This window comes from Pan paniscus, chromosome X (genome assembly GCF_029289425.2).
Source record: "Pan paniscus chromosome X, NHGRI_mPanPan1-v2.0_pri, whole genome shotgun sequence".
In the NCBI taxonomy this organism is placed as follows: domain Eukaryota; kingdom Metazoa; phylum Chordata; class Mammalia; order Primates; family Hominidae; genus Pan; species Pan paniscus.
In genome coordinates this window covers 131,488,544-131,511,816 of record NC_073272.2, presented here as the reverse complement: position 1 = coordinate 131,511,816, position 23,273 = coordinate 131,488,544, and the positions used below count along the sequence as shown (strand labels likewise).

Sequence of the window (23,273 nt, the reverse complement as noted above, 5' to 3'; positions counted from 1 at the left end):
AGCATGGGGTTGGAGGCTTTGGACTGCATTGGCTGCAAAGAAGGGGCTGTTTGATGGAGGACAAGGGTATGCTGGATGCTCCATTGCTAAGTTCCTCAAAGGTAATGTGAAAAATGTCTTTTTCCTGTCATGCAGCAGAACTTGGAGACTTTCATGAAGAAACAGATAGGAAGCATCTGGCACAAACTCGGTACTTACCAAACCAAGACTGTTTAGAGGGCAAGATCATGCACTTTCATCAGAAGCACATGTAAGTACTTTCAGCTGGCACCTGCTTCCCCCAGTAGAGAACACTAAAATTGGGGACAGACTCTTAAGAGCAAGCCCTTAAACCTGAGAAGTTTCAGGCTCCATGAAACGCTGAGATCCTCATGGAGCTCTCAGGGTGGAAATGTCATTCTTGAGGCATTTATTAGGCTCATAAATTCTTTCCCCTTTCAGTGGCAGGAGCCCAGCTGAATCTGACATTCTGCTACTGGACATAGCAAGGAAGCTGGATATGTATGGCATCAGGCCTCACCCTGCCAGTGATGGTGAAGGGATGCAGATTCACCTGGCTGTTGCTCACATGGGAGTACTGGTGTTACGGGTAAAATCTCTTTCCTTTCAAGCCCTTCAGCTTTAGTGAGGGGTGGTTATCTTGGCTCAAACTTGGGTGTCCTTTCCCAAGGTGATCTCACCCCTCAGTATTATCACCAGCCAGAAAGGGAAATGGTCATTCATATTTACTTGTAGTTGCATGAAAAGTATACATGACAAACTAATAAACATAGTTAACTGTAGGGAATGGATAGATGGGGACAGAAATAGGGGTGACAGTGGTGGGAGTGAGACTTCTTTCTATATATATCTTTTTGTATACCTCTGATTTTCAGACCACGCGAATAGATTACCTGTTGAACACACAACAAATAAGCAAAAAAGCAAAGCTGGTTGGGCCGACCAGGAAAGCCAAGGGAGTTTAGAGGAGTTGGAAATGGGTATATGCTGCAGTAATTAAACAGAATAGCCTAGAGAAGGGTCTGTCAGAGCTGGCAGGAAGGCTTGACTATGTGGAAGGCATTGTGGGCAAGGAAAATGAGGAGACTGCAGGAGAGAGGTATAGAGTTAGATGAAAGGGTGTTTTGGAATTAGTGGGAACAAAGGTTATATATTCAATATAGATGAGGCAGCAAGATATGGCCATGATGTGATGTGGGCAGTGAGGAGCTATTGAAGGTGTTTGAGCTATTGGGGTGTCAGGAGAAAGAGGACATTGTTTTTAGCAGATGAATCGGGAAACATGGGAAAGGGGCGAGATTAGAAAAGCTATTGTAGTAATCCTTTCCTCTTGTGATCTCCCTGTGCTGGCCAGAAAACTTCCCTAGGCATACCCCTTCTTGCTTGCATTCCAGAGCATCCTTGTATCCCACCTGAAATGCCTTCTTTGACCACAGCTCCTACCCAGTGCAGCAGGATCAATCTGTGCAAGAGATGGGTCAAGGGCGGTCCCTCTCATTAAGTGCATTTTCTATCAGGTTTGCACTGTCTTACAAGCCAACTCTTGTTAATACATTCTGAAATCTGCCACATTTTTCATTGTAGGGAAATACAAAGATCAATACTTTTAACTGGGCTAAAATCCGCAAGTTGAGTTTTAAGAGAAAGCATTTTCTCATCAAACTTCATGCCAATATCTTGGTAAGTAGCTTTCTAATAAATTCGTTTACTTTCTGTTCACTGGGAATTTTTTTGGTTGTTTCTGCAAATCGTTTGAATGTAAATTGTAAAAGCTGGCTGGCCCTGAGTGATGGTGTGTCTTTTCTTTTGCCTTTGAAGAAATCAACCAGAGTTTTAATCATTTTTTACTAAAGGCAAAACACTAAGAAATCTGATTGGCAGTTTAGAGTTAACAAAGTAATAGGAAAATGGGGCAGCTCGGCTGAAAGGCAAGTCTCCCTGGAAACTGTGTTTTAGGGATTTGATAAGTCAAATGGGAGTGACCAGATCTAGGACTAAGAACACATTCATATGATGTTATCTGTTCCATTTTATAAAGTATCTTCAATTACTTTCCTTAAGCAAAAATTATTGAACACCTAGTATATGCCAAAAACAAGCAGGATGTGGGAGTCAGGTATACACGTAAGCAAAATAAACAGTTATTGGGCAAGGTTGCATAGTAAAGGGTGAGACAAAGGTGCTAGAAATGATCTTCTTCTTTTTTTATTCTAGAGATAGGGTCACACTGTTGCCCACACTGAAGTGGAGTGGTGACATGTAGCTCAGAGCAGCCTCAACGTCCTGGGCTCAAGTGATCCTACCGCCTCAGCCTTTTGAGTAGCTAGGACTACAGGCATGTGCCACCACACTTTGCTAATTTTTAAAACATATTTTGTAGAGACAAGGTCTCACTATGTTGCCCAGGCTGGTCTCAAACTCCTGGCCTCAAATGATCCTCTTACTCTGGCCTCCCAAAGTGCTGACGTTACCAGGCATGAGCCACTTAGTCTAGAAAGGAATTTTCTTATGACCATAAAGAAAATAAAAAGTGTGTATCAACTAATTTTTGACCTACTGAAGATCCAGCAGTTTGGATTTTATTCTCTGCATCTTGACCTTATAGAAAAGTGTTCATTGAGCAGTTCGAGAAACTGGACTTAGTGTGAAGCTCATGGAGAGCCCCAGAGGCTACATGCAGGAACCTGGAAAGGAATGAGAGAAGTGGGGTCAGTGCAGTGGGTTGATGGGGCTGCTGAAAACAGGGCTGCAAACATGCCATGTGAGGGGTACATATAGTGTCAGGAGATGGGGAAAACTCGAACTTTAGGTCTGGAAAGCCAAGATTAGAATACGCTAGATGAGCAATATAGAGCATTGTACAAGACAACCTATAGAGGAAAAAGTGTTTCTGTTACACTAAAAAGACTCATGGACTGAGTGTAGTGGCTTGCATTCATAATCCCAGTGCTTTAAGAGGTTGAGGTGGAAGGATCACTTGAGTTCAGGAGTTTGAGACCAACCTGGGCAACATAGCAAGATCCCATCTCAACAAAAAAAACTACAAAGAAATTAAGCGGGTATGGTGGCACATGCCTGTAGTTCTAGCTATTCAGGAGGCTGAGTCAGGAAGACTGCTTGAGCCCAGGAGTTTGAGGTTATAGTGAGTGATGATCATGCCACTGCACTTCAGTCTGGGCAACAGAGTGACACCTTGTCTCAAGAAAACAACAGACTTATGTACATGTAATCATCTTATAAACCCTTCCATCTATAAGGAAATCTTCTCCCTCCTGTTTCCTGTTGGTCATTTATAACTTCTCACCTTGAAAAGATGCCCTTTGACATGATTTTAATCTAATTTACTTCATAAAAATGTTTCTGGCAGAGAAGAGTGAGTTAAAAAGGTATTTAAGGTGAGGGGAGTGTGCAAAGCAATATTTGCTTCTTAGAGAAGGCTCTGTTTGTGAGCAGTGGCCCTGTCTATTCCTCGCAAGGTTGCCAATCATTAGGTTTCAGTAGGTGTGAAACCTACAGGGAGCCAAGTGGAAAATCAGAAGCTGCATGGGCCAACGGAGCAATAGTTTGGAAGGCATTGGGATTTGAAGGTCTTTGATATTCTTGAAGGATGTTTTACTTAATGGAAATTGGTTTATACAGGTGTTGTGCAAGGATACCTTGGAGTTCACCATGGCCAGCCGAGATGCCTGCAAGGCTTTCTGGAAGACTTGTGTGGAATACCATGCTTTCTTCAGGCTTTCAGAAGAGCCCAAATCAAAGCCCAAAACCCTACTCTGTAGCAAGGGTTCCAGTTTCCGCTATAGGTAATTAAACAATGCACATAGGCAAACTGCTCACACTGCTTCTTTTCAATAACACAGGAGGCTTAGGAGGAGTTCACATTCTAGAAGCAACAAAGAATCCATTTCAATCACATCAAAGATTGCACCCTTTCCTGCTCATTCTCTGTATGACACATTAAGTCAATGTTTTCTAACTAGGAGGGAGGAAGATGGGGGCACCTTACCTAAGGGGTAGGATCAGAGTCTCAGCAAGGATGGGCGGATGTGTGCAGTTTGAGAATACATGTTCTATAAACCCATTGTTTCTCCTATATTTAACTTATATGCAAACCATGGAAAGAAAAAGCTCAACAGCATCCTTTGGGTTGTAAAAGCTAGCATGAGAAAACACTGGAGGGGACAAGAGATTTAGAAGATTGAACAATATGCCACTAGAGAATCCTCACTACAGGTCACACTTTGGAGGAATCGAAGCAAGATTGGGTTAAGATCTTGTCTTTCGAGTTAATGGTTGCAGCACACCAACATGGTACATGTATACATATGTAACAAACCTGCACGTTGTGCACATGTACCCTAAAACTTAAAGTATAATAATAATAAAATAAAAAAAAAAGATCTTGTCTTTACTTGAATACGTCAGCCTAGGAATCCGTTGGAGGAAGTTTTCAAAACTTTTAGCTAGGTACAAAATTCTGATTAAAAGCTTCCCCATACAGGATTTTTTCCAAAGAGTGATATCCTACCCCAGTAAAAATTAAGATCTGTTAAAACTTACATATTTCTGATTGAATCTTTCCAGTCTGTATTCTACGAATCCCTGCCTTCTTAAATAGATGATACTGAGCATATTTTGCCCCTTTCTTAATGACCTGAGTTATTATAAACATCACATATGATCTTTTGCAGGCAGCTGTAGTGCAATAATGGCCTCAGGGCAGGGGATGCATGTCAAGGCCCTGTACTTAGGTGATAAATCATCCAGACTCTTTAGACTTTATTATTCTTGTGGGGTTTTTTTTGTTGTTGTTGTTTGTTTTGTTTTGAGATGGAGTCTTGCTCTGTCACCCAGGCTGGAGTGCAGTGGCGCGATCTCGGCTCACTGCAATCTCCGCCTCCCATGTTCAAGCAATTCTCTGCCTTAGCCTCCCAAGTAGCTGGAATTACAGGCGCGGGCCACCACACCCGGCTAATTTTTGTATTTTTGGTAGAGACGGGGTTTCACCATCTTGGCCAGGCTGGTCTTGGACCCCTGACCTTGTAATCCACCAGCCTTGGCCTCCCAAAGTGCTCGAATTACAGGTGTGAGCCATGGTGCCTGGCTAATTCTTGTGATTTTTTTGATTTTTATGTTTCTCCCGGCTGTGATCTGACTTTCTTTGTTAGTGTATGCCTAACTAGAACAATCCTCTTCTACTGTTCATTTAGCTGCTTTTCTTCTGCTGTGGACTGGGAAACCAGATAAGTAACCTCATTGAAAGTAGTATGGAAAATCAGTCAGTTGACTCTGATTTGGAGGTAGAGGAAAAGCCTTTAAAGGGAAATATATTGTTATTATTATTTGAGACAGGGTCTCCCTGTGTTGCCCAGGCTGGAGTGCAGTGACATGATCTCTGCTCACTGCAGCCTTGCCTCCCGGGCTCAAGCAATCCTCCCACCTCAGCCTCCCAAGTGGTAGGGACTACAGGCATGCACTACCATGCCCGGGTAATTTTTATTATTTTTGTAGAGATGAGGTCTCACTATGTTGCCCAGGCTGGTCTCAAACTCCTGGGCTCGAGTCATCCTCCTGCCTCAGCCTCCCAAAGGGCTGGGATTAAGGTGTGAGCCACCGTGCCCAGACCAGGTATATTACTTTTAAAGCCCACAATTTTTAGCTGTTATGTAACCCTGTTCAGAGGCCTTTAAAAATTACCTGTGTTCTGAGTAGTTGAGGTTGTTCTCTGCCTGGTCCTTGAATAAGTGGGTATTATCATTGTGATGGTCAAAGATTCATGACATATGTCATTCATCTAGTCTTTTGATTTCAACAATAAACGAGGCTTTCAAGTTTTAGTAGCCTATTGGTTTATGGCTAGAACTAAGGATTTTTATTGTTCCTTATGATAGTGGACGAACCCAAAGGCAACTTTTGGAATATGGGAGAAAAGGGAGGCTGAAGAGCTTGCCATTTGAAAGGTACATGATTTTGTTTCTCTTGCTCGTGTTGATTTTATGTTGAATTTGGAGATTTCTATGTATCCTGGTATTCACATGAAGGTCATTTCAATGACTTCTCTGCTTGGGGATTTCAGGAAACATTACCCATCTCAGTACCATGAACGACAGTGCAGGTCCTCACCAGACCTCCTCTCTGATGTGTCAAAACAAGTAAGGTTTCTGAAAATTTCTACTTCTTTAGATAAATGTAATTTGTGCAAATTTCAAATGCTTCCATGAATTGATTCTGCCAGAATCCCAGTGTGTAAAAAGGTTACTCTGTTTGAGTAGGTTAGCTTCCTGGGGAGGTCTGTCAGCTCAGTCTTTCCTGCCAATAGAAGATCATTTAGTAAACTACCACTGGTGTGTACCTTATAGACTGGAGAGAACTGGCACATCTTCAAATTGCAACCTGTGTTGCTAACATCTTGCAAAATGCAGATCCAAATGGCTTTGAATTTTCAAAACTGAAAGCTCCATCTTTTTACCTATGAAAATCTTAAAGTGTAGAGGAAGTATACCTTCCTCTAGGTCTTGGGTTAAAGTTTTAGAGTATTTTTCCTGTGTAATTTTGTAACTTAAGGACAAAGTGTTGTTCCCTTGGAACTGTGAGACGATGGCTTCCTTTGACATTTTTAGTATGAAAATTGTGAATTATTTTTCTTTTACTCTCCCTAAAAAAATAATTATAGGTCTCATAAACCCTCATGCCTTCAAGTCACTGGCAGTTTTTATCCAAAAGGCATCAGAGGCATAATGATGAAAGGAGCCATTTAGTATATGAACCTCTCATACCATTCATAGCCCTCCTCCCACCATTTTACAGAAAATAGGGAGGAGGCTGGAGCAGCAAGGTTAGGAGACTTGTCTAAGGTCACACAGCAAATCAGAGACAGAGCTAGGACTAACAGGCAGGACTCCTGGTTCACTAATATAGCTATTAAACCAAACTGCTTGTAGTGTATACACTCAGAGTCTGGAAGTAGGATGGCATTGAGAAAGAATAGTGTCACATGTACTTCTTAACACATGCACTGTGACGTAGTAGAAGTTATTACCCTTTCTTTATATATTTATCTACCCTAGAATAGAACATGGATCTTGTTAAATGACTTTATGAAAAACTACCTTTCAAACTTTGAGGCTAATTTAGATCCCTCCCCCAGCCCTAACCAAATGGCCTTTTCCTTCTTTCACCAATGTGTCCATTCTCTCAAGGTGGAAGATTTGAGACTAGCATATGGTGGTGGCTACTACCAAAATGTGAATGGAGTGCACGCATCTGAGCCAGTGCTGGAGAGTAGGAGGAGGAATTCTGCATTGGAGGTGACATTTGCAACTGAGCTGGAGCATTCCAAACCAGAGGCGGATCCCACATTGCTACATCAGTCCCAAAGCAGTTCCTCTTTCACTTTTATTTATATGGACCCTGTCTTTAACACTGAGCCTGATCCTAACCCTGATCCCAGAGACATTTTTTCAGAGAGGAGTTCTCTAAGCTCCTTCCAAACAAGCTGTAAGTTTTCTGGTAATCACATGAGCATATCTTCTGGCCTCACAAGCAAAGTGCGTCCAGCAAAGCAGCTAACTTACACAGATGTGCCCTATATTCCTTGTACAGGTCAGCAGGTTGGTATTATGCCTCCCCAGGTCTTTTTTTATGTGGACAAGCCACCCCAGGTGCCCAGATGGTCCCCAATCAGAGCAGAGGAAAGGACAAGTCCAGATAGCCATGTAGAGCCCACTGCAATGAAGCCAGCTGAAAGAAGCCCAAGGAATATCAGAATGAAGAGCTTTCAGCAAGACCTGCAAGTACTCCAAGAAGCTATAGCCAGGACTAGCGGTAGGAGCAACATCAATGTAGGTCTAGAAGAGGAAGACCCAAATTTGGAAGATGCATTTGTATGTAACATTCAAGAGCAAACCCCTAAAAGGTCCCAGAGCCAATCAGACATGAAAACTATTCGTTTTCCTTTTGGGTCAGAATTTAGACCTTTAGGGCCTTGTCCTGCTCTCAGTCATAAAGCAGACCTGTTTACGGATATGTTTGCAGAGCAGGAGTTGCCAGCAGTTCTAATGGATCAAAGTACAGCAGAAAGGTATGTAGCTAGTGAATCCAGTGATTCTGAATCAGAGATTCTTAAACCAGACTACTATGCTTTATATGGCAAAGAAATAAGGTCACCCATGGCCAGAATCCGCCTGTCTTCTGGTAGTCTACAGTTAGATGAAGAAGATGAAGATGCTTATTTCAACACACCAACTGCTGAAGACAGGACTTCACTAAAATCATGTAATTACTTTTTAGCTTAAAAGTGTGAACCTATGGACATTTCTGAGCCAGTTCCATGTTACCGACTTAGGCAGAAAATAATGAAAGTTGTAGAAACCATTTTCTTGGTTACTACATATTCATTGGTATTAAGGAAATCTCATTTTGGATGCCTGCCTTATGAAAGATCCAGCTGTTGCCTCATTCCTTGAGTTTCACTCTTCCATTACCTCTGAAGGGACTTTAGAACATGCCCTCTCCTCACCAGCACTGTGGCAAGGCAAAGTGGGTATTTGTCATCTCCACTGCACACTTCCTCATAGAGACATTGTGAGTGAAGGTCAGGCTCTTCAATGCTGAAGAATGGTGACAGTATGGGTTGGCATATGGAATTAGCTTCTAATGGCATTTAGTGATTTAGTAGATTGTGACTGTGTTGATATTTGTGCTCTTAAACAACACTGAACAAATATTTCAGTCTTTACTATTTGTGTAGGGCCCAGTAGAAATGGTCTTGTAATATGCCAAATACTTCCATTTTTATAACATATAAAAGCAGAGCATGGCCCTCCTACAGCCTCAGGAAGGAGGTGGTGGCATAGATCCTCTCAAGAGAATACAGGTTTAGAATTAATCTAGGACTTGGCAGAATTCTAAACCTAGGAAATTCATGAATTAAATCAATTTCTAGAGCCAGACATAAACCTGATGAAAGTATCATGTTGTTTTACTTATAACTTCTATATTCTTAACTATCTACTATATCTAGTAAAAGAGAAACATTATCAGGTCAGTTTGTTTATCTAATATTTCCTGCCAGAATTTATTTTTTGTCATAGCTTCTTGCATGTATGCAGGCCAGGAAATGAATGTTATTGTAATAAAGTGTGATGGAAAATCCAGGTAATTAAAAAATAAATTATAACTATGTTCTTCCTTTTGTTTTAATCAATTTCAGAAGTGATTGGTTCTGGCCTATTACTAAGGAAAGGGACAGTTACAGAACATGGAAAAGGAGGGAGGCAAGTGAAAATGTATGGCCAGGGAGAGGAAAAGTAGTAGAATTGAAGGGTAGCTGAAACAAAGAAGGATGGTACTAATACCAGGGTGAGTTAATGAACCAAAATTCCATTTTTGACCCATTCAGAACTTCTCTAATGGTCCTCCTAGAAGGTATAGCATTCTATTTGAGAAGTTTATTTTGTTTGATTTTAAAGTCCAACATATTTACAAGATAATGTTACTACTAACTTCAAAGAAAGGAGGCAATTCTATAGGCAAGCTATTTTTATATATAACTTAAAGGAGAAAAAACTAATGGAATAGCTTCCTTACTCTCCTAAACTTTACATCAGAAAAATCCCTCTTAATATACCTCATCCCACCCCTTTCCTCCATCCTAGCACTTTCTTGTCTGCTTCTGGACTCATATCCAGTAACTCACAAGTCTAGAGTAGCTATCTAATAATAAGAATATATTGAAACCCAATCACCTGGGCTTAATAATATAACATAGTATAATATTAGAATATTATATAATTAATATACTAATATATTAATACATATTAATACCCTAGATCCTTAATGCTATGTTAAGTTCACCCTCAACCTCTTCTCTAGGAAAAACTTAAACTCCTTTATGTTAATGCTATTTCTCATATCAATTTCTAAAAATCTTTACTAAGTTTATATCTGTATATGATCTCTTAATAATATAATAATTAGGGTGACCATATAATTTATTGTTCAACCCAGGACACTTTCAAGTGAAAGGGGACTTTATTAATAATTTGGTCAAGACAGGAGGCCTAGAAATCAGGACAGATGTTCATTGTAGCTATAATTAATGCTTAATGAAATGTGAAAAGTATCTTCTGGTTTCCAACAGAAATTTCGATTTTAGTGTTTGAACAATAAAGGACAAAGGAGTCCTTGAAGTCCCATACCACACCCCCAACTCAAGGAAAACAAACATTGAGGACTGTGAAATTTAAATATTTATTTTCAAAACCCCTAAAACACTGGAGTATGCTTCACCTAGAAACAGATTACAGGATGAATAGCTATAATGAATAAGCAATACAATTTGTATTTGGGATGCAATTGTGTTGTAAAGTTTCAAATAATCAATTTATAAATTTGTTGCTTTCACTTTTACAAAAATATTCATTTAACCCATAACATGAGTTGCAAAATTATCTCCAGACTTCTACAGATGATTATAAACTGTAATTGTGTTTCAGTTACACAGCAGGTGAAAAATTTAACTGAACCGTTACTTCAAAATACAATGCATTAAAAATAATTGTTACAATATAGGCACCAATAAAAAGAATTTTCTTGGCATACAACACCACAACAACTTTCTCAAGTATCTGTATTATGTAAATTAAAAAGAGGATGTAATGGCCACTTTGACTAAAAACTGTATTCCTTACAGGAAGAATATCTTTCTTTTAATATTTGACAATTACTCAGATTTTTTTAAATGACTTTTGTGCAAAAACCAAACTGTGCAGATCCAAACAATTAAACATTAGCTATCAAAACTAAATATCAATAATTCTACAACTACTGAAATATAGCCCCAGTTCAGAACTTAGGCAGGCATAATATATGTACTGGGCTTAAAAGAAAAAGGCATCACCCACATAATAGTACCATAAATATAAGTGAAAATTAACTGTGCAATCTAACTTAACCTTTGTGTGGACAGAAATCATCCTGTACTATGGTTATTTTCATATGAACTAGAAAATGCTCACTTAAATATCCTTTTAAAAACAACAAACTGATGCTTATTAGTGATAATTATGAAGAACAAAAACATATAAATAGTTTATAGGACAATTTATTACCATGGCAAAAATATGCTGATTTAAGTTATATTCATACCTGTTGATCAGATATTTAATCACATGACAATCAGCTTTATTTTTTGGCTCTCCAAATCCAAGCAGATAGTATGGGATTTTAGTTGAAGATGTAAAACATGAAGCCAGACTAACTCCTTCAACATTACCAAACACCTATCCTTGGGTAAATGATCTTGCTTTAAATTTCTAACCATGTGAAATAAGGGTAAAATTGCCTCTTCTACCTAAAAGAGAATGTAAATACTATACACCAAGAGGTACCTCTGTTGCTGTACATTGCCTGTAAATGCTTCAAACACAGGGTCTCAAATGTGATAATCATTGAGCTGCCTGGAATATCATACCAACTTGGTAGAAAAGTCAATACTTTTACAGGTTTCATTTAAAAGACTTTACTTAAATTTTCTGTTTTAAGAAGGTATGACTTATTTACACCTCCCCACCAATAGTCATTTTTAGAATATGCATGTTTTTAAAAAAAAAAAAAAAGCTTTTTGAAGCTTGATAATTTACAAAAGCTGAATATTGAGAATGACTTTGAAAGACCTGTATGTTTCATGACTGTAGAGTCAACTAAAGATCAAAATGTGAAAAGTATTCATCCTAGTAACTTAAGAAATAGGGATACTTAAAAGCAAAACGGTGTCTCAACATTTACTAGAATACAGGTGAAACTATAGTATTAAAAGTTATTCCTTACAAAATAATCCTTTCAAAATATAAAATGATAAACACCATCACAAAATAGTTTAATAGCTTCTTCCAAATCTTCAGTGTTGCAAAGATCCAAAAGGCACATGGAGCTCATGGGTTAAGCATTGTTAATCTTGACGTAGGTTTGGTGGGGCTCTCTGGGTCCATATGAAACAAAAGCCAATAATAAGTTTCTTAGGGGGATTCGTCTGCTGAACACCTATAAAATTTTTAAAAAATTTAAACCAATGTACAACTATACATGTTTATATTTCTCCTTTGTATGAACTCTGCAATGAAGAAACTGATTCCACAAAAGGGATACATTGTTTCTATTGAATCTTATCATGTAGATGTTAAAATATAAACAAGTTAAAAAATCCCTTCTGCATCTGATTTCACAACTTCCGATTGATTTGTTTTCAAATGGGGGGTTTTCATTAAAATATAAGGGATTTTAAGAGGGGGTTAGGTTTGCGAGTACAAGTGAGCCTTATCAGATTGAAAGATCTTTGAGAGTGTGTGATTTCACAGGTCACAGAGTTTGTTCCATCTCGATCCCAGTGGCATCACAAACACAAAGAAATATAAAGATGCACTGAGAAGAGATATAGCAGGGTCAAGGCTAAAATCAGTATCACCTTATAGCTTGCTTGAGCTAAGGAGTGTATATGTGTGCATGCATACAAAAGTCTTGTTGAAAATTTTTTAAAAAATTAAATGTAAGAACTTTTTTGAATGCGAACAAAATCAAATGAATATTTCAAGAGACAACATAGAAACTGAAGTTGAACATAAGAGCCCTTTTTTGGTCTGGATTGAGTCCCTCTACCTTTTCCTTAACTTTTCATATGGAGATCAAACGTAGGAACTTTAGCACTGGAAACTATGCAACTAGTGGTGTTTTGTTAAATTATGAGGGTAGTGGCAAGAAAGAAAGCATTCCACAATTATATTAATAAGAGCTCAAATGAGAATATGCTCAGTGACCTTTTGTCTATAATCCTACTAGTGGAGAAAGAAAAACAGGTCATTTCATGCAGTGGAAAACTACCTTGTCATGCCTAAAGATAATCATTCCAAAAGCTAATGTTTAAGATAGACAACAGACAAAAACTATTTTTAAGTATACAACTATGTATTGAAAGGTGACTTTGTTAGGAATAATTGGAATGGTTGAATCAAAGGAATTACATTGCATCATAAATTAACATACAACAGAAAATGCAAAATAATTTTTAAAATGACATTTCCAACTTACTTTTGAAATTTTTCAATTAGTTTCTTCACCATTTTATCTGTGATGCCGGGACAGGCAGCTTCAGCCACAGCAATACTTTTCTCGAGTTCTTCAATCGCCTGATTCCTGCTAGCGTTATTCTCGTCCTGCTGTTTAAGCTGAGAAAGAATAATAGTTAAAACATTTAAAATATTATACTACTTAACACAGATATCCAAGGCTAATTAATCTGTACTTACTTCAGCAAATGCAGGTGTGATTATCATAGACAAACAACTCAGGGTTTGCACAAGATCTTGCTCCTTTGAACAAATAATATAGATTATACACATGAAATTAAAATAAGTGTCATGATTTTCTTATTCTTTAACAAATACGAACAATTTGAATTCCCTACTGAAAACAAAAGATTGTATGCAAGGCAAGTCTCTAAGCTTTCTTCCTATCATTCATTCTCATTCATCATCCAGAAGTCCTCTAACTTCTGGGATTACAATAGATACCTATGATTCCCTGGGCTTATGTATCTCCAGGTGAAATGCACTTAAAAAAATACCAATATGGCCACTTAAATAACTTCTATTAACTTTTCTTAATTAGCTCAAAACTAATGACAAATGAAGCATACTACAAACACAGTGAGGCAGACAGGCATTTAGGGGTATTCAATCCTAACAATTTTCGGCCATTATCATCTCACTACATGGTTTGAAAAACTGTATGAAGAGTAAGTAATTGTCTCCATATACATACTGCCCCATTCTGTACTTTCTTTGGATCAGGCTTCTTTCGTACGGTGGTAAAGCTCCATTCAGGATGAGTATTGTTTTCCCTGCTGGTAGATTCCCTAAAGAGATTGCCAAAGATACCTCTATAAGTGCCCAAATGATTCAGCTTGGCAAAAATACCAAATCAATGCAGGTAGAATCTAAAGGGATAATTGTCCCAATGTTTAAAAACTCATGATGCAAAAAAGCATCTGATCTCAGCTTCAGGCGAATACTACATTTTACTACAGAGTAGTAGTGGAGTGGTTCTCAACTCTGTGTGTGCTTCATTGAGACCTCCTACCATAGATAAATACCTGTCCCTCACTACTCCCCACCTATTGAATCAGGATCTCCAGTGGTGTGGCTTGTGATTGCTTTAAGGTTCCATGAGTGACTCTTATGGGAAGCTAAGGCTAACACCCATTAGAATAGGGCACAAATTATTCTGATATTTTTTATCCCTTTCCAACATTGGACAATTTCTCATAAATGGAAGAATCTCAGAGTAGTATCTAAAGAAATTTGGTGTTGCCTTTGTGCCAGTTCAGCTGGTGGAGGACTAAATTCTGGCATAGCATACAGACTTTCCTAGTCTAAATTAATTGACAGACTTAGAGGCTGAATTTTTAATGTAAATGCTGCTGTTATAAAACCCTACAACTTTTTCAAGAAATAAAAATCATACATAAATGAATATTTAAATGTATCAGTCTGATCTTGGTTTGGTACATGGCCAAGAGGTGGGAAAAGCCTGGAGGTCAGTTCTTTAGAGGGATTTTGCAGGTTGCCATCAAAGTATGAGAAAACACAGCTCCTTATTACTTTGAGCAAACTAATATAACACCTTTAATTGAATCCTGTTCCAAAATTTTGTAATATACTCAAGTATCCACTAGGGGTTAGACCAAGACCATTTAAAACTAGAGCTATTCACTTCCAAGAAAAACATGTTTCCAACTCCATTGTATTCCACAGACTGTGATTGAAAAAGATTTTTACAGTTTCTAAGGTGAAATTTCAAAATATGGTTTATATTTTATGCTAGAACAAGCACACTGGAGCATAGCTAAAAGATATACAATATTTAAATAGGCTGCCTACATAAAAATTAAATAATTTGTACATACGAATCAGAGCCCTCGGAATCAGATTCATCATCACTGTGTCCTTCTGCCTTCCATCTCTTAAAACGATCTATCAGTTCAGTCAGATAAGAAGTCTTCTTTGAATTTTTTACAATGAACTTGTGTTTCAGAAGTTCTTTTGCTGTAGGACGCTAAGGATAAAAAGATCAAGGCTGCATATGACAATTGTTGAACTCTTATGATTACAAGGAATGGTAAAAAAATCATTTGAATTATTAAGCTGAAAGGTATAAAGGTATGTCTGTAGACATAAGAACAACTAAAATGCTGTAGGAAAATAGCTAATTCTATTATTGAAGTGGCTCAAGGCAACCACATTGAATCTACTACTTTGGTGTCCCAATTTGTTAAAGCCCAATGGGCAGCAGGTGGTTTACCCACCAGCAAACTGGCAGGTGGGGCCTTCTCAAAAGCAGAGAGACACATGACAGTATTTAGAAAGTAAACATTTAAAAACATTTCAAAGTAGTGTTCTAAAATACTTTAATCACATTTACTGTAAATTTGAAAAAACCTGATGAAAACTTGCAAGGCTGTAATTTTGTTATTATCTACACATATAATCCCTTCTCCATCAGAAATCAATGTCTATTGCATCTAAATGCAAACACCAGGTGCTGTGGAGGATGTTCCGCCTTCATTTTATTAACATGAGAATGTTTATCATCAACTTAAAAATAGTTATATCAAGTTTGGACTGCTCTTGTGTATTTCTCGTCTCAAAAAGTCACAAGGCAGCTTTATTTCAACAACAGTAAAACAACTGTAATAGAATCCACCAAGTAAATGAATGGAGCTCACTAGCCTAGGAAAAGTATACAACTTCACATTGAAGTTTCTAAACACCAAATAAAAATAGTTAAACCTGGCCAGGCACGGTGGCTCATGCCTGTAATCCCAGCACTTTGGGAGGCTGAGGAGGGCAGATCACTAGAGGTCAGGAGTTCGAGACAAGCCTTGCCAACATGGTGAAACCCCATCTCTACTAAAAATACAAAAATTAGCCAGGCATGGTGGCGGGTGCCTGTAATCCCACCCAGCTACTTGGGAGGCTGAGGCAGGAGAATCGCTTGAACCTGGGAGATGGAGGTTGCAGTGAGCCAAAATCATGCCACTGCACTCCAACCTGGGCAACAGAGCAAGGCTCCATCTCAAAAAAAAAAAATAGTTAAACCCAAATATAACTTTTCATGAAAAATGAAAACAGTTGAACAAAAATCATTGTATTTATACATACACTTTAATAATGACATAATATAAAGTTAACTTTATTTCTCAAATTTATTTCCCCCTGAAAGAGGAAATAATGAATAGAATAAGGAGGAAGATGAGGATCAAGAAAAAAACGAAGGGTAAGGAGAAAAAGAATGAAGAATCTGGTTAAGAACTCAATAGAAATAGCAATACAGAAGGACGAACCAGGTTCCTGGATGGATCTTAGACAATTCTCACATGCACTGTATTCCCTACTGCAGGAAAAGCTGCCTTTGCTATAAGTAGATCTAATAATAGAAAACAAATAGTAATAATAGCAATATATACTCACAAATGATGGATCTTTGTTCAGGCAAGCATCAATAAACTCCTTAAAAGACTTAGTAAAGTCTCCAACAAGAGTTGGAGGATTGTTTTTGGGAATAAGAAACAGAACTCTCATTGGATGCATATCGGAGTTAGGTGGCTCTCCCTTGGCTAGTTCAATAGCAGTAATTCCCAATGACCAAATGTCAGCCTAACGTAAAAGGAAAAAAAAAAAAAATATATATATATATATATATGTATGTATATCACCTTGAAACTCCATTCCAATATACTACCACAAAATAGTCTGTGGAACCTAATGGCTATACAGTACTTGTCTCTGAAGAAAATGTGGTGTTAATAAATTTTTATTAGTAGAATTCATTTATGTAAAACATAATGAATTCCATACTTTGTGCCAGGTACCCTTCTCGGAATGGAGGATTTCAGTAGTGTATAAGCCAGACAAAAATCCCTGCTCTTAAGGGGTTTACATTCTAATAAGAAAGACAATAAATAAATAAATAATATGGTGCCAGACGGTGCTAACTTCTGTGAAGAAAATAACAAAGCATAGTAAGAGAATAATGAATCATGGGGGGAAGGGTGTTGCAAATTTACATAAGATGGCCAGGGAAGACTTCCCTGCGTAGGTGATGTTTAAGCAAAGACCTGATTGTGGGAAGAAGGTTTTTTCAGACAGAGGGAAGGGCATGCAAAGGTCCTGAGGCCAGGGTGTACTTGCTATGTTTGAGGAACAACCATGAGGCCACTGTGGATGAATAATCTAGAAGAGAGTGGTAGGAGATAAGATTGGAAAGGCAGATAATGGCCAGATTGTGTAGAGCTTTATATGTCACAGAAAGGACTTAGGATTTTATTCCACGTGGGATGAAAAGCCATTGAAGTGAATAGGGTCCAAATATTAGTTAGCTGTGAGGGAATTTATGATTAAGCAGCAAAATATGACATAACTCTAGCTTAAGAAACACTTGTGAAACAAGGAAAAATAAGGCAGTGTATTAACTAGGATAGTGTGCCATATATAATTTATTAACAAGCCCAAAACAGTTTGTACAGGTAATACTTTACTTTTGAGTCATAAGCTGACTGTTGAATAACTTCAGGAGCCATCCAAAATGGAGTTCCCACAAAGGTATTTCTTTTAATCTGTGTATCTGTCAGCTGACCAGCAACTCCAAAATCAGCAAGTTTAACATCTCCTTGTTCTGAGAGCAAGACATTGGCAGCTAGGAGGAAAAAAAGAAAAGAAAAAAAAAAACTCAGCTTGCTCAGAATGCTTCTATTTTTCTCAGGTTCATATTAGACTTTTGTATACCTTTTATGTCTCGGTGAATTTTCTTTTCTGAATGCAGATAGTCCAGACCTTTTAAAATTTCCTTTAGCATGGTAGCAATCTGGAACTCATCAAATGGACCAGCTCGAAGCTTAAGGGGAAAAACACACACACACATACACACATGTGTAAAAGTTTGGAAACATAAAATTCAAAATTGGTACCTTTGAAATGAAGAAATCACTTAGACACATGATGCCGTTCTGTTTGTCAAACCAATATCTAAACAAGGAAGGAAAAATGTAAAATGTGAAGGAAGAAAGCAAAAGAGTTCAGTCAAAGGGCTGAACAGGTTTTTTAATGATTCAATTTAATGAAAGATAATACGAGCCCTTTTACCTATATACTAGGCTTCAAATTCTGAGGTTCCTGAATATTTACATCAAAGATGAAACAAATATGCTTACGTAATGACAGAACCAACTATCTTTTCTTTAGATGGAAAAAAAGAGAAATCAGCTACTTAAATTCAGGAAATTGCTGTGAAAAAGTTACTACATATTGACACGAAACTGATTTTTAGGTCAGAGAATCCATAAGATTTCCACAGCAACTATTTGATCATATCAGTCAGCATTTATGTATTTTAATAATATTGCAAAGAATAGCCTTTTTGAGACTCAAATTGTAAATTTAGCCAAGAATATAATAATTAAACTATTCAGACTATGATGGTAAAAAAAAATTAAATCATGGAGGGATAATGTTTTTCAAATAAATGTAACACATATCCCTTTATTTCCCCATCCCTGTACCAAAGCCAATAGTTCCAACTGGAATACAAGGAAAGCAATGATTAGGTTTCAGGAGAACTTGTAATGGAATATCTGAAAATCCCTCTTTAAAATAAATGGTTATTTTAAAATTCTGGTACCTCATAAAGCACAAACAGTGGACTGTACAATATTATTACAGGAAAGGGTGGGAATCTAAAGTCAGAGCAGAGGTAGAGTTCTGTTTGCTTCTGCAAGGAGGGAAGAGGTGGTGAAAATCAAACATTGCCCACTCTGCCTCACACTGGGAGGGATCCACAGCTCTTTGGCACCTTGTGTCTTTCATCTTTCATGAATGCCATATTTATGCTGAATAAAGGGCACTTTCATGTTGAAATTTAACAGCTTAAAATAGAACTCATACTTTGGTCTCACCATCTAATATTAACTGTGGTCTGGGTATATAGTATACTCCAGGGATATCTGTAATTCAATAGGTCCCTTTCCTAGGTAACATTATCTATTTACTTTCAAATCTATCAACTTCCACCCCAAAGTTTCTATTCAAACAGTAGTGATTAAAATAGTTTCTAAAGTCTTCTAGAAAGGTTGAAAATGGCATACTATTTTGTTGATGGCTGGCAATGAACTTCTGAGGTACTACAAAATAACTAAAGGACAAATGTCACACTACTTAAGATCAGTAATTAGTATCATCTGATCACAGGACATTGGCAAGGCCAGGGGAGGTATATCCTTGGTTATTTCAGTGATTGGGCAAGATTAATGTACGGCCTACTAGCTATCATTCTGAAGGACATCTAAAAGTAACATAAATAAGCCAGTATATTACCTAATACAGAAGTTTTTAAAAATATTTAAGTAAAAACAACAAAAAGGGGATCCTAAAGATTCATGAGCTTATCTGCTATATTTTAGGTTCATGTTAAAATTCAATAAAAGTGAAATCTCAATTAACTGGGTGCTAGAGGAGGATGGGAAGAAAGACTCTGTGGCAGGGAGACTTCTCCATTTGAACTTTTCTCCGATAACTGAAGACCTTGCCATGTCTCTAACAGATAATATCTCTGTCCCAGGGCAGTGTACTTGCCTTGTGTAATTTGCCTCTGTTGTCAAGTAAGAATATGCAAGAGAGGGATCTTGACTCTTTCGAAGACTGTACATTTGTGAGCTCATGGATCTTCGTCACACTTTAACTTCCAGCCAGTCCCTAATGCAGTCTGCTATTTTATGCCCTCTCTTATGGTTAGCATATTGTTTCTTTTTTCTTGGGGCTCATGTTTTATTCTAGTCATCTTATTATATGTGTTTTTGTTGCAAGCCACCACGATTCTTTTTGGAAAGAAGTGGAGCATAATAAACTCAATAAAATGATGTGCAATATACTCAAAGTCTGCTCACATACAATAAATTGTTTTTCAAGAATGGGAGTGACTCAAGGTAGACACTGTATAATGTTAACATAAATGACAAGTTGTAATCTTATGTTATTCCATTAGTTAGGTACCAGGCACCAGTTTAATGTGAGAAACACTCTCCGCTAAACATCCCTCTTATTTCCTCTTGTTCTTAGTAGCAGAGCCTTCCTCTACACCTAATCCTGTCTTAGATTCCCCCAAACGATAGCATTTATTTGTACAGGAATATACATGAAAAAGGAATAGCACATTTTCTCATTATCTGCTCTCCCTGTAAAGTCTAGTTAAATGAGTTTTATAATTAAATCACAATATTATTGAATTTTAGAGCTAAGAACACAAAATTAGAGATTACTGATTCAATTTCTTCATTTAACATGTAAATAAATTAAGACACAAGGAGGCTAAAGGGCTGCCCAATATTTGCCAGGCAGTCAGTGTTAGCACTGGGTTTATGACCTAGGCCTTTTGATTCTTAACCAATACAGTACTAACAACATTTTTCATTCATTGAAACTGTTATTAATGGCTATTTGTTTTATTAAGTAGAGTTCAGAATAGCAGGATGAGATTAAGATCTCACAATCATTTAACTTGGAGATTTCATAAAACTGACCAAACTACTACTAGGGGACACAGATTTGGGTCGTTGGTTGGGGTTAGGCCAGTGTTCACTGCTTAACATTGCTATCAGTGATCCTGTTGAACAGAGTGGCCTAGCTTTGCCAGTGCTTCCAAAATGGGGAAGAGATATGGTGAGCACCCTGAGGGACCAGATAAGACAACTGATAAATTTGGAAAGGGCTCTTAATATTCAAAAAATGGAAGGAGGATCATGAAACAATTGAGAGGCTTCTTGTAGAGCTAATGAAAAAACTATTGAATAATATGACTCTGTGACAAGACAAATAGAAATGAGATCATTTAACTTCAAGAGGAGAATGAAGCCTGACTCCATATGCATGAAGGATTATTACACAAAGAAACATCAGTGGTGTTCTCTCACTAGAGACGAGAGAAAAATAATGAACTCAGGCTTTAGGATATAAGAATTAGATTAGACACAAGGAAAGATTACCAAATTCAGCAACTGATTAAACTGACATGAATTCCTAGTAGTAGATGAGGCTCTCCATCAAGTTTAATTACCATTTCTTTAGAATGGTTTAAATATGGTTCTGCCTAAAGGAAAGAAAATCTCTTATAGTCATTTCTGTTCATAAAATTATTTGAAACTTTGAGTTACTGGCAGTCAAGGTTAAAGCCTTTTAAAAATATTTAATCACTTTCAGTTAGGAAAACTCATCTCCACCTAAAAAAATAAGAATTAAAATATTACTTGATTATTTTAATCAAAACACTTTCTTAGAAACAGCATACTCTATAATTTCTAAGGCAGAAACATGCAAATAAAAAAATATAATATTAAAGATGGAAGGGAACTTAGAAATAACTTAGTGCAACTTCTTTGTTTTATAGAACACCTACGTCCAGGAAGTTTGTGTCTGGTTCACAGGCACAGAGCCAGACCTATAACCTCAAACACCCCAGGCCAGCCCAGTGGTCATTCTACTATACTAAGTTGCCTCTCATAAGTCATACTGAATTTTAAACATAGTATCATATTAATAAAGATTTTTAAGGAAGGGAAAGAAACTCAACATTGATAGGATCACACTGAATTGGGGAACAACCAGTGTTTCTCAAAGGCATTCTGTGTGTAAATGCATCTTCATTGGGTTGAATTTTCCTGCACACTGCAGGATTTTAGCATTCTGATCCATGACCACAAAAATGGCAGGAGCACTTCTAAGTCATTGTGACAACCCAAATGCCATCACATTTCCAAATAACCTATAGAGGGGCAGAGAGAACTCTGTGAAGAACTGGATCTGTAGGCCAACCTTGTTTAGAACCCTAGTACCACTATCTTAGTCAATTCAGGTGCTATAGCAGAATACCACAGACTGGGGGGCTTAAACAATATTTCTCACAGTTCTGGAGACTGGGAAAGAAGTCCAAGATCAAGGGGCTGGCAGATTCGAGTCTGGTAAAGGCACTCTTCCTGGTTTCCAGAAGGCCTTCTTCTCACTGCACCCTCTCGTGGTGGAAAGAAAGTCAGAGAGCTCTCTGGGGACTCTTTTATAAGGGTGCTAATCTCATTCATGAGAACTCACCTTCATGACTTAATTAGGTCCCAAGGTCCCCACCGCCTAATACCATCACATTGGGGGTTAGGATTTCCACACATGAATTTTGGGGGGACACAAACATTCAGTTCATAAAAATCACTTTTAGTGACAGTTATCTCAATTACATATTTTTTAAAAATCTAAGAAAACTCAGTTTTTTCAGGGATAAGCTTGCAAAAGTCAAACTTTGACAGCGATGGATACACACATCCCCTTCTAATTTGGGAGACTTTATTTTATTAAGCTATTTGCATTTCTTATATAGTCTTAGAATGCCAGCAACATGTTCAAACGTACAATACATCTGTACCTACATAAGGTAGAGGTCATGAAAAAAGAATTTAATTTGAACATATTAACTAAAGCAACCACTTAGCATGCTCAAAAGCCATTAATCTTCAATTTAAAAAATTAAGGTATGTGCATATGCACACATTTGCATCTGTGTGTAACTATTTTAAAATACTTACAAGATCCAGTGCTGAACCACCGCCCAGGTATTCCATTATTATCCATAATTTAGACCCCTGTAAAGCCATGAAACAATTTAATAATTACAAACCTGAGCCAAAATAACATACTAGCAAAAATGTTAAATCTCACATACTAAAGCACAGATTCTATTTGCATGTTCTCATTTATTTGTGGGAGCTAAAAATTAAAACAATTGAACCCTTGGAGATAGAGAATAGAAGGATGGTTACCAGATGCTGGGAAGGATAGTAGGGAGGGGGAGTTGGTGATGGTTAATGGGTACAAAAAGTAGTTAGAGAAAATGAGTAAGATCTAGTATTTGATAGCACAACAGGGTGACTATAGTCAATAATAATTTAATTATACTTTTAAAAATAAGTAGAAAAGTATTACTGGACTGTTTGTAACACAGAGAGTAAATGTACCCTGATGTGATCATTATACATTATATGCCTTTATTAAAATACCTCATGTACCCCCATAAATATTTACACCTTCTTTGTAGCCACAAAAATTAAAAATTAAAAAAATAAAGAACAGATTCTAAAATGTAGGTTTAAAAATGGTTGCTTGGGAACCCCGAATATATTTTTTCCATAG

General features: G+C 37.5%; 2 protein-coding genes across 4 annotated transcripts in view; one reads left to right on the top strand and one right to left on the bottom strand.

Moving 5' to 3' along the window:
* Positions 1–9,181, top strand: part of FRMD7 (FERM domain containing 7) — a 50,754-nt gene extending 41,573 nt beyond the window's left edge. For both annotated transcript variants that reach the window (XM_057301117.1, XM_057301116.1), the window contains exons 6-12: positions 136–250; positions 442–589; positions 1,585–1,680; positions 3,640–3,803; positions 5,892–5,960; positions 6,077–6,152; positions 7,200–9,181. In XM_057301117.1, the coding sequence (XP_057157100.1) occupies positions 136–250; positions 442–589; positions 1,585–1,680; positions 3,640–3,803; positions 5,892–5,960; positions 6,077–6,152; positions 7,200–8,294 (1,763 nt within the window). In that variant the 3' untranslated portion in view covers positions 8,295–9,181. The remainder of the gene's footprint in view (positions 1–135; positions 251–441; positions 590–1,584; positions 1,681–3,639; positions 3,804–5,891; positions 5,961–6,076; positions 6,153–7,199) is intronic.
* A 1,051-nt stretch (positions 9,182–10,232) lies between these two features.
* STK26 (serine/threonine kinase 26) overlaps positions 10,233–23,273 on the bottom strand; it is a 52,481-nt gene continuing 39,440 nt past the window's right edge. The window contains exons 4-12 of one of the 2 annotated variants that reach the window (XM_057301095.1): positions 22,670–22,726; positions 17,838–17,946; positions 17,591–17,748; positions 16,524–16,709; positions 14,960–15,108; positions 13,816–13,909; positions 13,302–13,364; positions 13,084–13,220; positions 10,233–12,042 (exon numbers count right to left, since the gene is read on the bottom strand). In XM_057301095.1, the coding sequence (XP_057157078.1) occupies positions 12,018–12,042; positions 13,084–13,220; positions 13,302–13,364; positions 13,816–13,909; positions 14,960–15,108; positions 16,524–16,709; positions 17,591–17,748; positions 17,838–17,946; positions 22,670–22,726 (978 nt within the window). In that variant the 3' untranslated portion in view covers positions 10,233–12,017. The remainder of the gene's footprint in view (positions 12,043–13,083; positions 13,221–13,301; positions 13,365–13,815; positions 13,910–14,959; positions 15,109–16,523; positions 16,710–17,590; positions 17,749–17,837; positions 17,947–22,669; positions 22,727–23,273) is intronic. The other variant, XM_008967162.3, reaches the window with a different exon arrangement.